Genomic DNA, 20,848 nt, shown 5'->3' on the forward strand with positions numbered 1-20,848 from the left:
GCTGTGTGGGGCAAGATTTGTTTGTACACAGAGTGCCACGTTGCTAGAATTCATTGCCAGAGGTGGTAGTGGAGGGAAATTCAGAGGTGTTTCAAAGGCCCCTACATACGCACATGAATGAGCAGAGAATGTAGGGATATGGACATTATGTAAGGAATTATGAGCTTAGGTAGGGATTTAATCATAACTTTAATTAGCTAACATCCTAGACTGAAGGGTCTGTTAGACCATAAGACACAGAAGCAGAATTATGTCATTCAACCCATTGAGTCTGCTCTGCTATTCCATCATGGCTGATTTTTTATCCTGATTAACCCCTATTTATTTATTTAGAGATACGGTGCGGAACAGGCCCTTCCGTCCCAATGTGCTGCACCGCCCAGTAACCCACCTATTTAACCCTCGCCTTAACTGACCAATTAACCCATGTACCATCTGGTATGTCTCTGAAACGTGGAATGAGACCGGAGCACATACAAACTCATTACAGGTGGTGTTGGAACTGAACTACAAACAATGCCCTGTGCTAACTGCTATCATGGCGCAGCATTCTCCTGCCTTCTCCCTGTAACCCGTTCCCATGCTTTAGTGCTGTACATCCTAAAGCTGGGTACTTTTAAAACAGTTCCTGGTTCTCACAGGCTGGAACTTGGAGCTCAACTCTTTCAGTCCACCAGACACACCTCACGCACGAGGCACATGTGCAGTTCATTTATATGAAACAATATAATTTCCTGTACCTTGTAACTCAGACTCCAATTACCCAAATTCTTACAAATTAAGGGCAGCTACATTTTGTGGATGGAACTGATCCAGGCCCATTATTATTTTAACTTAAAGACACAGCACGAAACAGGCCCTTCTGGCCCACAGAGCCGCACTGCCCAGCCACTCACCTATTTAACCCTAGCCTCATAACAGGACAATTCACAATGACACATTAACCTACTAAACCGTACATCTTTGGACTGTGGGAGGAAACTGGAGCACCTGGAGAAAACAATGCATACATGGGAAACAATGTGCACACTTGCTTACGCTGGAATTGAACTCGAAACTCTGACACGCCAAGCTGTAATAGTGGTGCACCACTTCACTCACTGGCCATTGCAGCCTGGATTCCCGGTGTATTCTTGGATGGTGCAAAGACTCCCAGTGGCAAAGTGCCAGAGGTCCAGTCCTCAAAATGTTCTATGACATCTAGCACAGCTGGGGGCAGAACTTAGCCAGCTGTAGAAGTTGTGGCTGACTCTTTTGGGATTTAATTACAGTCATAGAGCACTACTGCACAGAACCACACTTTGGCCCATCTAGTCTGTGCCAAACTATTATTCTGCCTAGTCCCACTGACATGCACCATAGCCCTCCATGGACTTATCCAAACTTCTCTTCAATGTCGCAATCCAACCTGTGTCTCCACCACTTCCACTGGCAGCTTGCTCCCCACTCACAACACCTCTGAGTTCCCTTTCATGTTCCCCTTAAGCATTTCATATTTCACCCTTAACCCATGACCTCTAGTTCTAATCTCACCCAACCTCAGTGGACAAAGCCTGCTTGCAATTACCCTATCTCTACCCCTCACAATTTTGCGTACCTCTATCAGATCTCCCTCACTTTCCTGTGCTCCAGGGAATAAAGTCCTAACTTATTTGTACTTTCCCTATAAGTCAGGTCCACAAATCCTGCAATATTCTTGTAAATTTTCTCTGCACTCTTTCAGTCTTATTGAAATCTTTCCTGTAGGTAGGTGACTAGAACTGTACACAATTACTCATCAGAAGTTTACCAGAACAGGAGGGCAGCATCAAGATTTCAAATTGCAAAGATACAGCAACTAAACGTCTTTGGAATGGAACTGCAGCAACTTCTTCACTCAGAGGGTGGTGCGAGTGCAGAATGAGTGTGGATGGGGGTTTGATTTCAACAGTTAAGAGAATTTGGATAAGTACGTGCATGGGAAGAGTATGGAGGGCTATGGTCTGGAACTGGCAGAAACCAGAAGTGATATTAAACCCAATTCTGACAAAAAAAAAACAGCAATGGACTGACGGGAATCACTTCATGCAAACTTTCCCAAGTTTGAAGAGCTGGGCAAAGCACTTACCTTCCTCTGGTAAATTGCAATCCAATCTGTAGTGGCAAACCATTTGTGGTTCTTGATGTCATTCACACCATTTTTGAGATTCCCGTATCGTTTGGTCAGATCTACTTGAAGTAAGTTTCGCAGCAGGTCTTTCAGGTCTGAACTGAAGTGAGAAGGAAACCGTACCTGAAAATAAGGTAGAGAGTCAGCCATTTGACAATGGGATCCCATGCACGTTTGTACTGTGACCTCATGGGCACTTCAGAATTACAGATTAGCAATTAATGTTTCAGAACAGAGGGACTGAAGTAAGCCCATGTCACAACCCTGAGATTTATTTTCTTGTAGGCATTCACAGTAACGTACAAAGAAACACAATAGAATCAGTGAAAAACTGCACAAAAAAATGGACAAACAATCTACCTGTAAAAGCAGCAAACTCTGCAAATACGGAAAGAAAATAACAATAATAAATAAAAATCGAGAACATGAGATGAAGTGTTCTTGAAAGCGAGTCCATAGGTTGTGGGAACCGTTCAGTGATGGGGTGAGTGAAGCTGAGAAAAGTTATTTCCTCTGGTTCAAGAGCCTGATGGTTGAGGGGTAATAACTGTTCACAGCAACACACAAAATGATGGAGGAACTCAGCAGGTCAGGCAGCATCTATGGAAATAAATGAACAGTCGATGTTTCCAGCCAAGACCCTTCATCAGGAATGAAACATTAAGTACTTATTCCTCTCCATAGATGCTGCCTGACCTGCTGAGTTGCTCCAGCATTTTGTGTGTGTTACTCTGGATTTCCAGTGTCTGCAGAATTTCTTCTGTTTGTGAGTACTAGTACATGGCTCCCTGAAAGGGGAGGAAGACAGAGTAGCAAAGCCAGCTTTAGGCATGCTGGCTTTCATCAGTCAGGACCTTGGGGATAGAAGTCAGGGTGTCATGTAAAGGGGTATACTTTAAGGTATTGGGAAGAAAGTACAGGGTGTCGGTGGTAGGTTTTTACAGAGTGGAGGGTGTGTGGAATGCACTGCCAGTGATGGTGGTAGAGGCGGATATATTAGGGACATTTAAGAGACTCTTAGCTGGGCATACGGATGATAGAAAAATGGAGGGCTATGTGAGAGGGAAGGGCTAGATTGATCTTGGGAGTAGGTTAAAGGTCTGGCACAACATGGAGGCCTGAAGGGTCCTGTACTGTGCTGTAATGTTCCATGTTAGGATGTTGTTGGTAATTGAGAAACTGAGTTATGGAGAGAGGTTGTGAAGGCTTGGAGTTTATCCATTGGAACGTAGGAGAATGAGGTGTGATATAGGGTTGCATAATATCACGAGGGGCATATATTGGGTGAATGCACAGTCTTTTTCCAATATTGAGGAATCAAGAGCTTGAGGGCATAGGTTTAAGATGGGAGAGATTTAATAGGAACCCAAGGGGCAATGTTTTCCACACAAAGGATATTAGCTTGAGTATCCAAAGTCTCAAGCTGCTTTAGATGAATTCATGTGCAGTAACCATCTCTCGGGCAAATAGAACTACATACCCCACAACTGGCAAACGCCTGTCTACTTAGAGGGATGTTGAAGGACGAATGTTTCCTTCCCCTCATTCACCAACCACCCACTAATAAAAGAATACAAGAGAACAGGAGATTCAGATGTACTATTTACTATGATTCTGCCTGGTTGCATCGCCATCTGGTATGAAGGTGCCACTGCACAGAGGCAGCAGACTGCTGCATCACGGGCACAACCCTCCCCACCATTGACGACATCTTTTAAAGTAAGTTCCACCCTATAAGAACATAAGACATAGGAGAAGAATTAGGCCATTTGGCCCAATGAGTCTCTTCTAGCATTCCATTGTGCCTGATTTATTATTCCTCTCAACCCCATTCTCCTGCCTTCTCCCTGCAATGTTTGATGCCCTAACTAATCAAGAACCTATCAATCTCCACTTTACATATACCCAATGACTTGGCCTTCACATCCATCTACAGCAATAAATTCCACAGATTTACCACCCTCTGGCTAAAGAAATTCCTCTGCATCTCTCTTGTAAAGGGTCTATTCATTAAAGACCCTCACCATCTGCGCCCCACCTTCTTCTCATTACCACCATTTGGGAAGAGCTACCGCAGCCTGAAGGCCAACAATCTAATGATCTTGGAACAGCTTCTTCCCATCTGCCATCAGGTTTCTGAAGGGTCCATGAGCACTACCTGGTTATTCCTGTTTTTATTCTATGCTGTATTTATGCGATTTACAGTAATTTCTTTTATGTCTTTGCCTTGTACTGCTACCACAAATGGCAAATTACCTGTCACGTAAGTCAGTGATAATAAATCTGATTCTGAAACTTGGTAAATAGTGGGGTGGATGAGAAAACTATAAACACTATGAAGTGGTAGCAACACAACACAGAATGGTAAATTAGCAAAATGAGAAAGAAAAGATAGGAGTCTTGAAAAAAAAATTGAAATCCAACTTCACCTTTCCAGAGACAATCTTTTCATAGATCTGTATCGGCTGGTCTGCAAAGAATGGGGGGTATCCAGCTGCCATTTCGTAGATTAGGACCCCCAGTGCCCACCAGTCCACTGCTTTGTTATAGCCCTACAAATTGCAACATACAAAAACATTCAGGCACTCTATACAATATGGGAGCACAAAACTAATAACATTTTCTCAAAATAAAAGATTATAAAGTACAATGCATATCACAAGTCTGGTGATGCGACCACTGACACCAGGTAAACAATCTCTGAAGAGTATTGATAATGGCTGGGGTCACCCATCTTGTAAGTCACTGCCTAGAAGGCAGCAATGGAAAACAACTCTCTAGAAAGATTTGCCAAGGACAATCATGGTCAAAGACCACGATCACCCACGTCACTCATAAGCCATCCCAAAGGACAAAAGCAGTGGACCCAGATGTTTCCCTCCATGTCCACTTGCTGATATGTTGCTGTTCATGGCCACTACATCATAACCTAACCCTTAATACTCCTTCCCCAAAAAGTGTGCAAGGATCATTGTCACATGCACTGCAGCACTTCATGACACTGTCTCATGGTCAGAGGAAGGCAACAGCTATAAAGATTAAAGATAAAGGTTAGCTTTATTTGTCATATGTACACTGAAACATACAGTTAAGTAAGTAATTTTGTGTCAACAACTAACACAGTTCGAGGATATGCTGGGGTCACCCCACAAGTTATTATCCCTAACCAATATATCTTTGAGACCTGGGAGGAGACCAAAACACCCAGAGAAATCCACGTGTTCACAGGGAGAACGTACGAACTTTTAAGAGACAGCGGGTGGGAATTGTGCCCTGATCAGGTATTGCTGGTGTGGTAAAGTGATTGCATTAACCTCTACACTACCGTGCCATCCATACTGGACTTGACTTTGATATCCACATGCATAAATAAAACAGAGTAACCGAACATGATTAATACAAAAGGCTGGACTGTTGTGTACTGAGAAATCTATTCCTGTTTCAGCTTACCTTGCTGAGAATAATCTCTGGCGCCAAATATTCTGGTGTTCCACAAAGTGTCCAGGTTCTGCCCTTTACCCTCTTTGCGAAACCAAAATCTGTGACCTACAAATGCATGGGGTAAATATCAAATTGAACCAGTTACATCTCTTTGTAACTTTAAATGTATAGTTTTAAATAAAAGCTGAAATTGCTGGAAATGATATCAGACTGGTTCACTGGAGAGTAAAAGTGTGACAGAATGCTGCTAGTACATTATTAAAACTGTCCCAAAAGATTGTCAACCCTTGTTTTTCTTTCCACAGATGTTGTCTGGTCTGGGAAATATTTTCATCTTTTTCATTCCAGATTCCCAGCATCTGTATTTTTGTTTTAGAGTCATAAACTACTATAGCACAGAAACAGGTCCATCCAGTCCATGCTGAACTATTACTCTGCCTAGTCTATCAAGCTACACCTGGACCATAGCCGTCCAAACCCTCCCATCCATGTACTTATCTAAACTTCTATAATTGTTGCAACTGACCTCACATTCACCATTTGCGCCGGCAGCCTGAGCCACACTTGCACCAACTGTTGAGTTCCCCCTCATGTTCCCCTTAAATCGGAGATTCACAACCTGTTCTGTGCTATAGCCCATACCATTTACCAAGGGGTTTGGAAACCCCTGCCTTAAACATTTCACCTTTCACCCTTACCCATGACCTTTAGTTCTAGCTAGTCTCACTCAACCTCAATGGAAAAAGCCTGCTTATATTTACCTTATCTTTACCCCTCATAATTTTGTAAACCTCTATCAATCTCCCCTCATTCTATGTTCTAGGGAATAAAGACCTAATCTGTTCAATCTTTCCCTATAACCTAGGTCTTCAGGTCCCAACAACATATCTTGTAAATTTCCTCTGCACTCTTTCAATCTTATTGATATCTTTCCAGCAGGTAGGTGACCAAAACTGCACACAGTACTCCAAAGTAGCCTCATCAACATCTTATACAACTTCAACATAACACTTCAACTCCAGTACTCAATAATTTTGATTTATGAAGGTGATTTACAATTTAATTTTAAAAACATTAACTTTACACATAAACAAACAACAGTTGGGCCCAACTGTTTGCCTTTTGGTAACTTATGGATAGGTCACTTGTTTTAAAAACTCTGCTGGTAAGATGGCATTAATTATCTAACAGCTAACATCGGGCAGGAGGTGCAGAAGCCTGAACTCCTACACTAGCAGGTTCTTGAAGAACTATTTCCCCTCAACCATTTTGTTCTTGAACCAACCGGTACAACCCTACCTACCAGAGTTTAGAAGCGTTATGATCACTACGTTAAAATGGATTTTGTTCTCTTTTGTTCTAATTATATTCATTCTTATAAAATTTGTGTTAAATATATGATTAATTTAAGATTTTTTTGTGAACAATGTTTATTGAAGCTCTGTGTCTGTGATGCTGCTGCAGGTAAGTACATCTTACTTGTGGGTAAGTACATTGTACCTGTGCCCACATGGATTTGTGCATATTCAAGATTCAGGATTGTTTAATGTCATTTCCAGTACACAAGTATAAAGGAGAATGAAATAATTGTTACTCTGGATCTGATGCAGCACAAAAAAACATCCACAATAAATATAAATACATAAGATAGCTTATATACATATATTGATCACATGCTCATAAAGTGACACTGGACACAGAAGTGTCTGTACATAATGTGACTCTGACAGGAAATGATAAAGTAGTGGTGGTTGGGGGTGTGGAGGGGTGGGTTAGTGGGAGGTGGTGTTGAGTAGCCTTATTGCTTGGGGAAAGTAATAGTTTTTTGTGCCTGGTGGTCCTGGCATAGATGCGAGTAGAAAGTAGGACAAACAGTCCATGAGCAGGATGGGTGGGATCCTTCATGATGTTATTGGGTCATTTCCAGCACCTTTCTATAGTATGTTCTTGATGGCTGATATATAATAAATTCTTTACTTTAACATCCGAATCAGATAGGACATGGGTGCTTACTTTCTTTACTGAAAAATATTAGGTGAGTGTATATAATAATTGGCAACCCTTGTTATTACCTTCTGCCAGTTTGCTAACTTCTGACCTACTACAGTTGGATTTGAGTTCAGAACAGTACCGTATACTGGTTACAGCACTGGAATCACTATACTATTGTATAGAAAAATAGAAATCAGATATGGAAGGAAAATCTTCAAAACACAAATAAAAAATCATGCTATCCATTACAATTCATTGAAAGACGGGGTAGAAGGTGTGATGGTAGAAGACTGGTGGACAAACCACATACCCACAAGACAGTACTATTGAGACTAATTGACAGGTCACAAATACTGGTTGTTTTTTCTTTACAGATTACATAATCGGAGCTATTGTAATCAGAGAGGTAAAGAAAAGAACTGCAATCATTTACAGTGATGATAAAAATCAGTAATGTGAAATACCAAAATTGGCATCTGATTTTCAGAATATTTGCAATGATTAATGACAAACAAAAGGTGTGAAATAAATTCAAGTCCATTTTAACCATGACATCATTTTTAGCATTTCTATTTCCCAATTTAACTGGGGAAAATGTGAGTGTGGAAAACACTCTGTACCACTTAATGCACTTATTTATGACTGCGCCAGTAACAGTAATGCTGTTGTATATTTAACTATATGTTGTATATGTACTTTACGTCAATCTGTATATCTACAGAATTTTTTTAATGGTCTTTTAATATTATTTTATGTGCTGTGAGTGATATATGCACTGTCTTTTGCATCCTGGTTCCTGAGGAATGTTGTTTTGTTTAGCTGTATATGGATGAAATGCAATAAACTTGAACCTGACATTGAAAATACTAACACTCACTTTAAGAATTAAAATTAGCTTTGCATGGAGTTAAATAGGCAAGTGTGCCATGTTATCGAAACTTTAAGCTTCTTTTAAAAAATTCTTAAAAGTTTATTTTGAAGCTCCTGCCTTCTGGAAAAGACCCTGTCTATGCCCTAGATGAGCTTATATACCTCTGTCAATCTTCAATCTGTTAAGTCCCAGGGAATGAGATGCATCGTAGCTTATACAACCTCTTCTTTTTTTGGGGACCAGGTCCCCAAGTCCAGGCAACATCCTGATAATGGAATGGTGGAGCAAACTTGATGGACTGAATGGCCTAATTCTGCTCCTATGTCTTATAGTCCAAGGATTTTCTGCACTCCTACCAGTTTAATACCATCAAGTCAACAGATATGTAACAGCTTTCACATATTCTCACTCAATAAAGGACTCATTAAAAATAGTGCTTCCGTTTTGGGGAAGGTTAGCTCAGAGATCACCAAATTAATCCATCAAGCTCACAGTGCTTTTTCCAAAAATAACAAAGTTACTGATGCAGGAAATATTAAACGTACCGTCACTTCAATAATTCTTCCTTCATTTGAAGGATACATTAATATACAGAGTCAAATAAGAGTTCAAAAGTTGATCAATTTCTGCAGGAAAATTTCAGAAATCATTCCTGCCTCTGAACACCATACCTGGATGTACCCTTGTTGGTCAATTAAGAGGTTTTCAGGCTTCAGGTCTCTGTAGATGAGGTCTAACGAATGAAGGTACTCAAAAGTCAACACTATCTGGGCAGCATAAAACCGTGCATGAGGTTCACTGTGAAGGAAGAATGGTTCAGAGAATGTATTAGTTTAATAGAAAAATCAGATGTATCAATTAACAAATATACTTAGATCAAAATTTGTACTGGGCTATTTAAAGACTAAAGAAGTGTTGTTTGTTACTTGTACATCAAATCATGAACACATACATTGAAATGCATCATTTGTGTCAACAGCCAAAAGAATCAGAATCAGGTTTATGATAATAATAGAAATAACGTGATTTACAGTAAAAAATATATATAGTAAATAGTTACATTAAATTAGTAGTCCAAAAATAGACGTAAAAAAGTAGTGAGGTAGTGTTCATGGGTTCAATTTTCATTCAGAAAACAGATGGCAGAGGGGAAGAAGCTGTCCCTGAATCGTTGAGTGTGTGCCTTCAGGCTTCTGTATCTCCTACCTGATAGTAACAGTGAGAACAAGGTATGATCTGGATGATGGAGGACCTTAATGATGGACAGAGTCCAAGGATGTGCTGGGGTCAGCCCACAAGTGTCACCATGGTTCTGGCCCCAAAATAGCATACCTGCAAACTTACTAACCCTAACCTGTGTGTCTTTGGAAAGTGGGAAGAAACCACAGCACCAGGAAGAAGCCCATCTGATCACAGGGTGTGTTAGGGCATATTCTGGAGATATGTAATATAGCAAATACAAATCTCAACAGTATCCAGTCTTCAAATCTGAATGCGGATTGTAGATTGAAAACCAGGAAACATCCATTTAGCTGAGGTGTCTACATATGCACAAATGCAGCTACAGAGACAGAGGTGATTAACACTCATTTTGGGTGCATTGTTGTGAAGATCTAGATGTTTGAAACTCAAATGAAGCATTATGAATGCATTATAACTATAGAAATTGTCTTGTTACCTTTTGTTCTTTAACATATAAAATGTGATGTAATACTGGGTCAGGAGGCCACTTCTTTTAAGAGTGTCTCCAGTATGATTCAAACACGAGGAAATCTGCAGATGCTGGAAATTCAAACAACAAACGCAAAATGCTGGTGGAACACAGCAGGCCAGGCAGCATCTATAGGAAGAAGCACTGTCGATGTTTCGGGCCTACTGCTTTTTTGACTGAATAAAGACTCCAATATTCACCAGCTTCAGTGTCTCTCCAGTGACTTTGTTCGGTCACAACAGGGAGAATATACTGACAGTGGCGAGAATTGAACACTGACTGGTGATCACCACCGCTGTAAATCAATTGCGCTAACCACTATGCTACCAGAAATCAGTAACAAATAAACCCTGTCCTCACAGTGTGTAGGTACACAGCTATGCAGTGAGTTAAACAGATTCTCAAAAATCACCTGGGACAGAAGTTTTTTCCCCAGGATGTCAAATGAAATATTTTACTTTTGAAAAGATGTTGCTATTTCAAAGGCAAATAAAGAGTAGGTGGGATGTGTGTATTTCCATCGTGTGCTGCAAATCAAATCAAAACTAACCCATGCAGGATATGGGATGAAAAACAACTTATGTACGGATGTTCACACAAAAAATGAACTGCGCCTCCAAAGGCCAGAACACTACATAATCCTAGGGAGTACGTGCAAACTCCACACAGACAGTGTCCAAGGGCAGGACTAAACCCAGGCCTCTGACACTGTGAGTTAGCACTCGGTCAGCACAACCCACACATAACCAACATCTTCACATTGAGCGTTGGTAGGTTTGCTGAGAGATGAGGGCACAGGTTCATTCCAGGGGAGCAGTGCAGTGGGCAGGGATTCATGACACATAGCTGGCATAGCAACAGTCAGGGCAGGGGTGTGGTACCAGGTGTCACTAAAGAACCTAACCACCCTTTCAGTGCCAATTAATTCCTTTAGCACTCTTGTTCTTTGGAATGATGCCTACATGCTAAGTGGGATTTGGGACATGCCCTCTTCTCATTACTACCATTAGGGAGGAGGAACAGGAGCCTGAAGAGCCACACTCAATGATTCAGGAACAGCTTCTTCCCATCTGCCATCAGATTTCTGAATTGTCTGTGGACCCTTGGACACTATCTCATTATTCCTTTATTGGGCACTATTTTATAATTTATAGTAATTATGCCTTGCACTGTAATGCTGCCACAAAAAATTTACATCATATAAATCAGTGATAATAGACCTGATTCAGTTTACCACACAAAGCTTATTTTAAAATAATTCAGCTTGGTCATTTATTTAAAGATACAGCATGATAACAGGCCTTTCTGGCCCAACTATGCCCATGTGAACAATTAACTGACTAACCCGTACATCTCTAGAATGTGGGAGGAAACTGGGGTACCGAAGGAAATCCATAAGGTCACGGAGAATGTACAACCTTCAGCAGCAATGGACTGAACCTGGGTCGTCAGAGCACAGAACAGTACAGCACAGAGCCAGGCCCTTCAGCCCACAATGTCTGTGATAACCATAACCACTTAAACTAAACCTCTTCTGCCTGCACATTACTTACATCACACCACTCCCTGCATATTTATTTCCTCATCTAAAGGCCTCTTAAATATCACTCTTCAATAGTCTCTTAAACCAGAGGCTGATAGGTACTTATTTGTAAGGACATCAAATGTTACAGGAGAATACAGTGGAAAGGAAAAAATATCAGCCATAAGACCTTAGATGTAGGAGCAGAATTAGACCATTGAGTAGACCATCAAGTCTACTCAGCAAATTAAATCATGTCTGATTTATTATCTCTCTCAACCACATTCTCCTGACTTCTACCCATACTTCTGCCAGGTATGATGTTGTGGCCATCAATGAATCGTGGCTGAATGATGGTTGTAGTTGGGAACTGAATGTTCAAGGTTACACGTTATATCAGAAGGATAGGAAAGTAGGCAGAGGGGGTGGTGTGGCTCTACTGGTAAAGAATGGCATCAAATCAGTAGAAAGATGTGACATAGGATTGGAAGATGTTGAATTCTTGTGGGTTGAGTTAAGGAACTGCAAGGGTAAAAGGACGCTGATGGCAGTTATATACAGGACTCCCAACAGTGGCTGGGAGGTGGACCACAGGTTACAACAAGAAATAGAAAAGGTGAGTCAAAAAGACAATGCTATGGTAGTCATGGGAGATTTTAACAAGCAGATCGATTTGGAAAATCAGGTTGGTAATGGATCTCAAGAGAGTGAGTTTGTTGAATGCCAAAGAAATAGCTTTTTAGAGCAGTTTGTTGTTGAGCCTACTAGGGGATCAGCTATACTGGATTGGGTTTTATGTAATGAATCACAGGCGATTAGGGAGCTTAAGGTAAAAGAACCATTAGGAACCAGTGATCACAATATGATTTGATAGGGAGAAAGTAAAGTCTGATGTAGCAGTATTTCAGTGGAGTAAGGGAAATTACAGTGGTATGAGAGAGGAGTTGGCCAAAGTAAACTGGAAGGAGCTGCTGGCAGGGATGTCAGCAGAGCAGCAATGGTGTGTGTTTCTGGGAAAATAAGGATGGTGCAAGACAGATGTATTCCAAAAATGAAGAAATACTTTAATAGTAAAATGGTACAACCGTGGCTAACAACGGAAGTCAAAGCTATTGTAAAAGCAAAAGAAAAGTGCATACAACAAAGCAAAAATTAGTGGGAAGATAGCGGATTGGAAATTTTAAAAAAACCTACAAAGAGCAACTAAAAATCATTAGAAGGGAAAAGATGAGAAATGAAAACAAGCTAGCAAATAATAGCAAAATGGATAGTAAAAGCTTTTTCAAGTATGCTAAAAATAGAAAGAGAAATGAGAATGGATATAGGACTGCTAGAATACGAGGCAGAAGAAATAATAACTGGGAACATGGAGATGGCTGATGTACTAAATGAGTATTTTGCGTCAGTCTTCATTGTGGAAGACATTAGTGGTATGCCTGACATTGTAGTGTGTGAAGGAAGAAAAGTGTTACTGTTACAAGAGAGAAGGTGCTCAAAAAGCTGAAAGACCTAAAGGTACATAAGTCACCTGGACCAGAGGAACTGCACCCTAGGGTTCTGAAAGAGGTTGTGTTAGAAATTGTGGTGGCATTAGAAATGATCTTTCAAAAATCATTGGACTCTGGCATGGTGACAGAGGACAGGAAAACTGCAAATATTAAGGAAAGGAGGAAGGCAGCAGAAAGGAAATTAAAGACCAGTTAGCCTGACCTCAGTGGTTGGGAAGATGTTGGAGTCAATTGTTAAAGATGAGGTGATGGAGTACTTGGTGACACAGGACAAGACAGTACAAAGTCAGCATGGTTTCCTTCTGGGAAAATCCTACCTGATAAATCTGTTGGAATTCTTTGAGGAGGTTACAAGTAGGATATATAAAGGGGAGGCAGTGGGTGTTGTATATTTGGACTTTCAGAAGGCCTTTGACAAGGTGCTACACATGAGGCTGCTTGACAAGTTAAAAGCCCATGGCATTACAGGAAAGTTACTAACATGGTTAGAGCACTGGCTGATTGGTAGGAGGCAGTGAGTGGGAATAAAACGATCCTTTTCTGGTTGGCTGCCAGTGACTAGTGGTGTTCCGCAGGGGTCGGTGTTGGGACCACTTCTTTTTATGCTGTATATCAATGATTTAGATGATGGAATAGATGGCTTTGAGGCCAAGTTTGCACATGATACTGTTATGATACCGGCCCCCTCCTTTGTGAGAATTGTAAGAGCCCTAGTGAAGGGGGGGGTCAATGACCCGAGAGAGAGAGCAAGAGAGAGAGAGAGACAGGCTGAATGGACACAGGAAATGGAAAGACAGCGACGTGCTGGATACCACATTCCACTGGGACAAAAGCTGGAGACTGTGGCATTGTTCTCAGGAGACACCTGGGAACTGCAGACGTGCCAACTCGCAGGGACATTGTAAAGTGGGCTGGTTGAGAGAGATTGCATCACCTGCAACCTGATTGACACCTGAGATCCCGTGAGGCAGTATAAAGAAGGGTCTGAAAGAGGACGACCCTCAGACGCACCAAGGAGACACCAAGAAGCACGATAACGCTTCCCGTGGGAACGGGAAGCCATTTTGAAATAAGCCACGTGCGTTAAATTCCGAATGCGGGGTTTGTGGCTGGAACCAACGGAAGATCGCTTTTAACTAACAACGGGGAAGATCGCTCCCCTGATTCCACGGATGTTTTGGGCAAGTTTTTCCGTTTTATCTCTCTCTCTCTCCAACACGTGAAACCAAAAGAGAAAAGCCTGCAGACTTCAGAGTGACTCTTTATATTTCCAATTGGACTCAGTATTATACCCTAGACAACGAAAGAGCTTATTTCTGAGTGATTATTAATGTACCTGCGTTTTAGATTGAGTATTGACGCATGTTATCTGAATGTTTGTATTAACCTTAATTTTTGTGCCCCTTTATTAATAAAACTTTTGAAAATAGTACCATTGGACTTCAACTGACATATCTATCTTTGCTGGTAAGTGAAACCAGTTACTGGTTTCGTAACAAGTGGGGTTCTCGTCTCGGGATTTGACACCAAAAAGGGGGAGGTCAGTCAATCGGGATTGTAAGTCAAAAAAAAATTAATTTGGATCTGGTACGCAGGTAGCCAGACAGAAAAACCAGCAAAGATGGACGTGTGTGAATTTATGAAAAACGCGACTGTGGCGGCGCTGGAGGTGAGCACCAAATCAGACTTGTTAAATTTGGCGAAGGGGTTAGAACTGGAAAACGAGCAGGATCACGCTGAGAGGCAAAGACAGCATGAAATTCGGATCAGAGAGTTAGCAGCAGCCGAGAGAGCGGCAGCGGGGAGAGAAAGAGAGAGGGAGGAGCTAAGGAGAGAGCGGTTTAATGTTAGTCGGGAGCTGAGAGTAGTACCTCCGTTCGAGGAGACGGATGTTGATAGTTATTTCTTGCTTTTTGAAAAGGTGGCAGTGAACCAGAAGTGGCCACAAGAGCAGTGGGTCGCGTTGTTACAAAGTGTGTTAGCAAGAGGGAGGATTTGGGCAGCCATGATGCCGACCCGCCGACCGGCGAGTACGGTGGCCCCGCCCCTAGAGTCCCAAAGCTATCGCGCATGCGCGGTCACTCGCAGCCTGTCGGAAAAAGCGGCTGAGAAAGAGGACAGTTTAAATGAAGCCAGCGGTGATCTGGCCAAGATGTTTTTACCGACCCTGTACCATGAGGGTTCCGAGGGTGGTAAAACAGAAAGCAGTAAAGTAAAGGGGGGTAAGGGAGAGGAAATAGCCCTGCCCTTAGTGAAGAGAAAGGTCCTAGAGGTAGGAACTAAAGTTGAGAAACGGATAAAGTTGTTAAAATGTCCAGAGTTGGACATGGTTAATCTGTCTGGTTTGGCAGAATTGTTTGAAGAAGTTCAGAGTTCTAAAGGTGTTCTCGATGGTCCCGAGAGTGAAATGAGGGCAGTCTTAGAGAGGAAGGGTATCCTTGCTGTGGAGAAGTCAGCTGACATGGCCGAGGAGGTTGTTTCAGCTCGCAGGGTTGCGCCTTCCCCAACGGGGGGCTGCCTAGAGAGTAACTGGAAGGATCGGGAGACGTTAGAATTTGAAAAAGGTACGGGTATTGAAAGCCTGGAAGGGGCCAATGTCCCGTTTGAGTGTGTCCAAGATGGGGGCGCACGTGGTGCTGAACCTGGTAACAGAGCTCAGGGGAAGTCTGAGGTGTTTGATTCAGGGGGACGGGGCGGCCGTCTTTGTGGATCAGATAGGGTTGGTTCAGTAGGAAAAGGGTTAACCTTGGTAACCGTGGGAAGTGTGAGTTCCACGGTGTTTGTATTCGAGAGTGGGGCCAAGGTTAATGCCGAATTTAAGGGGGGAATGAAGATTGTTATTGAAGGAAACGGAAAGTCTGTAGTTCCCAAGTCGAAGGAAGAAATTTTAAACCTGGCAGATCGCTCACAGAGTGAGTCGGGAAATAGCGGGGCCCCCCACTCTATTGTTACGCCAGGGTGGGGTGTGAAGAGGTTGCATTCGAAATGCTACCTGAAAGAGGAGTTGGAATTAAAAACAAATAGCCTGAAGGGTCTTGACAGTTTGGGGCATGGTGTTGAAAAAATAGCCCCGATGAACGAGGCGGGCGGGAGTTCACGCCAAATTACTCAAAGTCCCAACGGGGGGACTCGCCAGAAAAGAGGTGACGGTTAATGGGGATGCCATTTTTTTTAAACAGCAAAGCAGGTTTTTACGGGTTGCGCCAAAGCCTGTGAATAATAAAGACAGACCTTTGGAGACCTGCCGGCGAAGTAAACCGACCGAAACGATTAGTATTCGCATAAACTTTTGTAGATGCACCTAAGCTAAGATCACACCTCCGCAGTTTTGTGGCTGAAAACAATAAATAAATAAGTGGTTATTGAATTGAAGTCTGATGCTACCAGGCGTTAGTATGGCACGTGAGGTTAAGGTATTAAAGGAAAGGGGCACTGTACTTGTTAACTGTTTAGATGCTGACTTGAATGTATAACTGTATTACTCTGTAGTGAAAAGAAAAGCTTCTGTATTGTATTAGATTCAAAATTTCTGTAAGACTGTACCACTCTGGGTTTTAACCGCTGGTAAAAACCTTTTTAAGAGGGGAGGTGTTATGATACCGGCCCCCTCCTTTGTGAGAATTGTAAGAGCCCTAGTGAAGGGGGGGTCAATGACCCGAGAGAGAGAGCAAGAGAGAGAGAGAGACAGGCTGAATGGACACAGGAAATGGAAAGACAGCGACGTGCTGGATACCACATTCCACTGGGACAAAAGCTGGAGACTGTGGCATTGTTCTCAGGAGACACCTGGGAACTGCAGACGTGCCAACTCGCAGGGACATTGTAAAGTGGGCTGGTTGAGAGAGATTGCATCACCTGCAACCTGATTGACACCTGAGATCCCGTGAGGCAGTATAAAGAAGGGTCTGAAAGAGGACGACCCTCAGACGCACCAAGGAGACACCAAGAAGCACGATAACGCTTCCCGTGGGAACGGGAAGCCATTTTGAAATAAGCCACGTGCGTTAAATTCCGAATGCGGGGTTTGTGGCTGGAACCAACGGAAGATCGCTTTTAACTAACAACGGGGAAGATCGCTCCCCTGATTCCACGGATGTTTTGGGCAAGTTTTTCCGTTTTATCTCTCTCTCTCTCCAACACGTGAAACCAAAAGAGAAAAGCCTGCAGACTTCAGAGTGACTCTTTATATTTCCAATTGGACTCAGTATTATACCCTAGACAACGAAAGAGCTTATTTCTGAGTGATTATTAATGTACCTGCGTTTTAGATTGAGTATTGACGCATGTTATCTGAATGTTTGTATTAACCTTAATTTTTGTGCCCCTTTATTAATAAAACTTTTGAAAATAGTACCATTGGACTTCAACTGACATATCTATCTTTGCTGGTAAGTGAAACCAGTTACTGGTTTCGTAACAATACGAAGATTGGTGGAGGGGCAGGTAGTGTTGAGGAAACAGGTAGGATGCAGAATCCATAGATTAGGAGAATGAGCAAGAAAGTGGCAAATGAAATACACTGTTGGAAAATGCATGGTCATGCACTTTGGTAGTAGAAAAAAATGTGCGGACTATTTTCTAAATGGGGAGAAAATCCAGAAATCTGAGCTGCAGAGGGACTTAGGAGTCCTTGTACAGAACACCCTGAAGGTTAACTTGCAGGTTGAGTCAGTGGTGAGGAAGGCAAATGCCATGTTAGCATTCATTTCAAGAGGTCTAGAATACAAAAGCAAGGATGTGATGCTGAGGCTTTATAAGGCACTGATGAGGCCTCACCTTGAGTATTGTGAACAGTTTTGGGCTCCTCATCTTAGAAAAGATGTTCTGGCATTGGAGAGGGTCCAGAGGAGGTTCACAAGGATGATTCCAGGAAAGAAAGGGTTATCATACGAGGAACGTTTGATGGCTTTGGGTCTGTACTTGCTGGAATTCAGAAGGTTGAGGGGGAATCTTATTGAAACCTTTCGTAAGTTGAAAGGCCTAGACAGAGTAGATGTGGAAAGGATGTTTCCCATGGTGGGCGAGTCTAGGACAAGAGGGCATAGCCACAGGATAGAGGGGCACCCTTTCATAACAGAGATGTGGAGAGATTTCTTTAGCCAAAGCGTGGTGAAGTTGTTGTCACATGCAGCTGTGGAGGCCAGGTCGTTAGGCATATTTAAGGCAGAGATTGATAGGTTCTTGATTGGACACAGCATCAAAGGTTACAGGGAGAAGGCCGGGAACTGGGGTTGAGGAGGAGATAGAAAAAAAGGATCAGCCATGATTGAATGGCAGAGCAAACTCGATGGGCCAGATGGCCTAATTCTGCTGCTATGTCTTATGGTATCCTCTCACACCCTGACTAATCAAGAGCCTATCAAAACCCACTTTAAATGTACTCCGTGTCTTGGCCTTCACAGCTGTCTGTGGCATTGAAATCCACAGATGCACTAATCTCAGGTTAAAGAAAAAGAAAGTCCTCCTAATCTCTATTCTCAATGAAACTCCCTCTATCTTGAGACTGTGCTCTCTGGTCCTAGACTCCCCCACTACAGGAAACATCCTCTATATCCACAGTATTTAGGCCTTCCAATATTCAATAGCTTTCAATAAGATCGTTCCTCATTCTTCTAAACTCTAGTGAGTACAGACCCAAAGCCATTAAACACTGCTCATATGTAATCCTTTTATTCCTGTAACCATTCTTGAGAACCTCAACTGAATCCTTTTCAATGCTAGCACATTTTCTTAGATAAGGGGCATAAAAACTACTTACAATACTCCAAGTACGATCTAACCAATGCCTTATAAAGCCTCAGTGGGCTAAATGGCCTAATTTGGCTTCTATGTCTTATGGATGATTCATTCAGGTTACTGGACAGGTTGCCTAGATGCTGACTTTTCAATAATGGACAGTGCCTTGAGGAACACTTATGGTCATCACAAATATTTTCTGTTATTCACCAGTCCATGGCTGACTTAAACCTTACCTGAACCTTCCAATTCTTCTAAGATGTGAAAACATTTCACCACCTGGTACGTACTCCATCACCATATATAAATTAGAGTTGTCCTGAAACACAAAGTTAGACTATGAATTAAAGTGGTAACTGTGAACATTGAGTCCAATGATTACCTCTTTGTAATGAGCAAAACAGCAGAGAAAGCTATAGGTAAACTGAACTCCTGCAAATACCACCTGGGTTAAATACACTTAGTGGCCACTTTATTAGGTACACCTCCACACTCACTCATTAATGCAAATATCTAATAAACCAATCAAGTGGCAGTAACTCAATGCATAGAAGCACAAAGACACGGTCAAAAAGTTGAGTTGTTTAAATCAAACATCAGAATGGGGAAGAAATGTGAACTAAGTGACTTTGACTATGGAATGATTGTTTGTGCCAGACAGGGTGGTTTGAGTATCTCAGAAACTGTTGATCTCCTGAGATTTTCACGCATAACAGTCTCAACCAGTTTATGGAGAATGGTGTGAAAAATAACAACATCCAGTGAGGGGCAGTTTTGAGGGTGAAAGCACTTTTGTTAGAGGGCTCAAAAAACAATGGCAAAACTGGTTCAAGCCGACAGTAACTCTAGTTACAATGGTGGTGTACAGAAAAACATCTTTGAATGCACATGTCAAGCCTTGAAGTGGATGGGCTATAAGCAGTATAAGAGCACACTAGATTCCAGAGCTGTCCCTAATAAAGTGGCCACTGAGTGCACTTCCACTAAAGCAAACATACCTATTAAGTTGAGGGCAAGTTATTTATAAATAAAACTCCAAAGAAAAAGAAAACTGGTTTGTTATCACAACAATGAAATATCTGCGAAAAATTCCAACCTATATGTAAATTAATGTCAACATGGATGAAAAATCAATTATATTTGCCATATATATTTACATGTATTAGGAATTTGTTGTGGTGTGTTGGTTAGGGTGCAATATTTAACAACTAACAACATCCCATAATTAAAGTTCACAGTTTGAAGTACATTCATTATTAAATATATATACTATATAGCCTTGAGATTAGTTTCCTTACAGGCAGCCACAAAACAAAGAAACCATTAAAAAAAAAGACAGCCAAACACCCAACGTACAGAAAAAAAATCATGCCAACAATAAAAGTAAGCAAACAACATTCAGAACTGAAGTTCATGAAAATGAGTCCACAGCCCCGAAGCCAGTAAGTCGATCCAGGTCACAGCTTCAGTTCAGCGCAGAGGTGAGTAAACCTCGTAAGCAGCAAGCTAAACACCACTGAATTATATAAAGAATTATGTACAAATTTATTAAAAAATAGTTAGAAGTACAGACATGGAATAAAACGTGCATAAATACATAAATGCCAGCACCTCTTTACAAAGTAAACATCATTATAAAAAGTGGTTAAAGTGTTTACAGTACAGTGCAGTGACTAAGGTAAGAGAAGGTGGTGAGGTGCTTAACTAGAATGGCTGATCAGATGAACTGCCTGGTGGAAGCAGCTTTTAAGATGGCGTGAAGTTTGCTTTAATAGAATCAGATTTAATATCACTGACATAGTTCAAGAAATTTGGCAGCAGCATTACAGTGCAATACATAAAAATACAAAAAGTTATAATTAGAAATCCAGTGGATTCCAGTTAAATGGACCAATGGTTAATCAAAGCAACTGCTTAT

The 20,848-nt window shown here is 41.7% G+C and overlaps 1 protein-coding gene across 4 annotated transcripts in view; it reads right to left on the bottom strand.

Annotated features, from left to right (window-relative positions):
- The window catches only part of prkacba (protein kinase, cAMP-dependent, catalytic, beta a), a 239,603-nt gene that overhangs the window by 3,658 nt on the left and 215,097 nt on the right, over positions 1 to 20,848 (bottom strand). For all 4 annotated transcript variants that reach the window (XM_073062542.1, XM_073062541.1, XM_073062540.1 and 1 more), the window contains 5 exons: positions 19,167 to 19,249; positions 9,125 to 9,251; positions 5,600 to 5,695; positions 4,579 to 4,701; positions 2,108 to 2,272 (listed from right to left, as the gene is read on the bottom strand). In XM_073062542.1, the coding sequence (XP_072918643.1) occupies positions 2,108 to 2,272; positions 4,579 to 4,701; positions 5,600 to 5,695; positions 9,125 to 9,251; positions 19,167 to 19,249 (594 nt within the window). The remainder of the gene's footprint in view (positions 1 to 2,107; positions 2,273 to 4,578; positions 4,702 to 5,599; positions 5,696 to 9,124; positions 9,252 to 19,166; positions 19,250 to 20,848) is intronic.

The sequence above is a fragment of the Hemitrygon akajei genome, chromosome 12 (genome assembly GCF_048418815.1).
Source record: "Hemitrygon akajei chromosome 12, sHemAka1.3, whole genome shotgun sequence".
Lineage (NCBI taxonomy): Eukaryota > Metazoa > Chordata > Chondrichthyes > Myliobatiformes > Dasyatidae > Hemitrygon > Hemitrygon akajei.